The 2,527-nt window shown below is 28.2% G+C and overlaps 1 protein-coding gene across 1 annotated transcript; it reads right to left on the bottom strand.

The window, feature by feature from the left end:
* Window positions 1-1,490: 1,490 nt before the first annotated feature.
* Window positions 1,491-2,366, bottom strand: ENU1_073180 (WH2 motif domain contaning protein; the record flags this gene model as incomplete). The annotated part of the gene is made up of 1 exon (XM_008858467.1): window positions 1,491-2,366. The coding sequence occupies one exon, from the start codon at window positions 2,364-2,366 to the stop codon at window positions 1,491-1,493; it is 876 nt and encodes a 291-aa protein (XP_008856689.1).
* Between the last annotated feature and the right edge of the window lie 161 nt (window positions 2,367-2,527).

The following is a 2,527-nucleotide window of genomic DNA, read 5'->3' on the forward strand; positions in this document are numbered from 1 at the left end:
AGTTCCAGAGAATTAATTTAAGTGATTTTTATTACTTTTTTAAAATAAAAAGAACTACTAAAATCATTATTTTATATGAATGATACTGTTGCTATTGAATCATTACAATTATCTCAATAATTTCACGACTATCCACAACATATAGACAATGGCTTTATTCCACTTTCAGAAAATGGAAAAGAACAATCAGGGAATGTGATTAACATGAGTTTGAAGTGGTAATGACTGGGGGATTTTTGAAATAATAATTGAAGGACAACCTCAAGTCATACACATAATAAAAGGTTAGTCTGATGGAAAAAAGTATTCACTGAGAGTTCATGGACAACTTAGAGAGTACGTAGTTTATTTTAATGATAACAACTTCCAGAAAAGTGGAAATGATTTGATTACGACAATTTAGACCAAACGAAGGTATAGAAATTGAATTTGTCATTCTTTAGTTCTTTTTGACTCCACTAGACTAAACATTAAAAAAAAGATTGAAGGTAATTATGAAGAGCTAGTTTTTAAAGGATATGGATTACCATCAAAGAGTGAATATGTAGTTGGTAATTTAATTGTGAAAATAGTTGTTGTGGATTAAAGTCAAGAAAGATTATTTAAAGTTTATTTAAATTAATAAATTAGTTTAAAATAGTTTCAAGAAAAAACCAAAAGATTTAAACTTGAAAAGAAGACTGAGAAGTATCAGATTAAGTTATGTCAGGATATATGCCAATTATTGGTTATGACCAACTCGGGAGACCAATGTATGGAACAACTGTTCCTGCATGTTGTCCAACTGTTCCTGTGGTTACTACTACCGTACCAGTTTATCCACCTGGATGTATTGTACCAGCTGATCCTTATCAAGTAATGTATCCAACTGGTTATACACCAGCAAATTATTATGGAGGATTCTAAGGTGTTATTCATTAGTAAATGAAAAGTTGTTTTAGATAATTTATTCATTGTTTTTGGTTAGTGTTGTGTTGTATAATTTAAATGGATCTTTGTTAAATTCAGCATTGTATCTTTTTTGTATCTTTTTGACGTATCATTTTTTTTATCAATTGGTTTGTTATTTATATAATTTTAATTTTGGATGGTGGAAGGATATTTAAACTCAAAAACCATGATTTGTTGTTAAAAGAGTTTTGGATCTACTTAAAACTGTATAAGAGAAACAATCATTGTAAGAGAAACAATCTTGTTTGAATATTTTGTTATGTGAATAAAAGCAAACTCTTAAAGAAAGTATTGAAATTAATATTTTTTGTGTTTCCTAAGTGTTTCTTATTAATATTAAATTGAATATTTTTGTTAAGAAGTATATAATTAAATAGGAATAATGAATAGATGTTAATAATAATACTACATAGATATGTTAAGTTTAAAGATGAAAATTGAAACATTAATAAAAACTTATGTCATAAATTTTGTTTATGTTCAATCTTCAAAAAAGATAGAGCAAAATATAAACAAACCATTTTTTGTTAATTAACTTTTTACCATTTTCTTTGTGGTGTTCCTCGAGTATTTTTCATTGAACTTCCTCCTCTATTTGCTCGTGCTGCAATAGCAGCCATTAAAGGGTTTGTTGGATAATGTGGAGTTGTTGGACTTTGTTGTTCTTTAGAAATCATTGGTCTAGAACGATCATTTACAGTGGTCTTTTTTAATTTTTTTCCTCTCTGGATTTGTGAAAGTAAGTCTCCTCTTCCTGACGTAGAAATACTTGAAACACTTGGTACCTTTGAATTGTCAATAGGAGGAGGAGGTGGTGGTTGTACACACGCCTGAGGTGATTGAGGAACATTAAAAGTGGAGACTGGAGCAACATTCTTTTCTCGGGGGTGTTTAATTTCTTGAGGATTTGAGTTTGTTAATGATTTACAAGTGTTTAGCTCTTCCTTTATAGAAGCAATATTTGAGTTAGTAGTTCTTACTTGGTTTTTTAATTCTTTGTAACTTTCTTTAACTTCATCAACTATGTTATTTATTTCTCCAAGCTTCTTCTTCATATCTAAAATAATTTTTCTGTTTTCTTCACATCCACAAGACTTTTGAAGTGAAGACATATTTGGGGATGTAATTCCTTTTGACTCATTTATTTTATCAGACATTTTTCTAATTACATTAGCCATTACCTCTATTTTATTTTGTGTTTCTTGTTGTACCTTTTTTATTGTGTCAACTTCTTTGATAACAACTTGAAGGGTTTTAACAAGATTAGCTTGTTTTTTGTTATCTTCTTCTTGTACCTCTTTTATTTGAGAAGATATAAATTTAAATAAGTTGATCATCGAGATTTTAAGTTGTCTTCCATTCACGTTTGTATCATTATTTATTTGAAGATTTTCTAAAACTTGTTGAATGGACATAATGACAAGTCTGATATTTTCAGTTCGTACTAATAAATTTTTTAATGGGTAGAATCTTAAAAAGTATTTATTAAGAAGGTTCCACGTCATTAGCTATTCATTTAATGGAGTATTAAGTTGAAGAGAAGATTAAGAAAAAAAAAAAAAAAAAAAAAAAAAAA

This window comes from Entamoeba nuttalli (assembly GCF_000257125.1).
Source record: "Entamoeba nuttalli P19 unplaced genomic scaffold asmbl_3573, whole genome shotgun sequence".
In the NCBI taxonomy this organism is placed as follows: Eukaryota; Evosea; order Mastigamoebida; family Endamoebidae; genus Entamoeba; species Entamoeba nuttalli.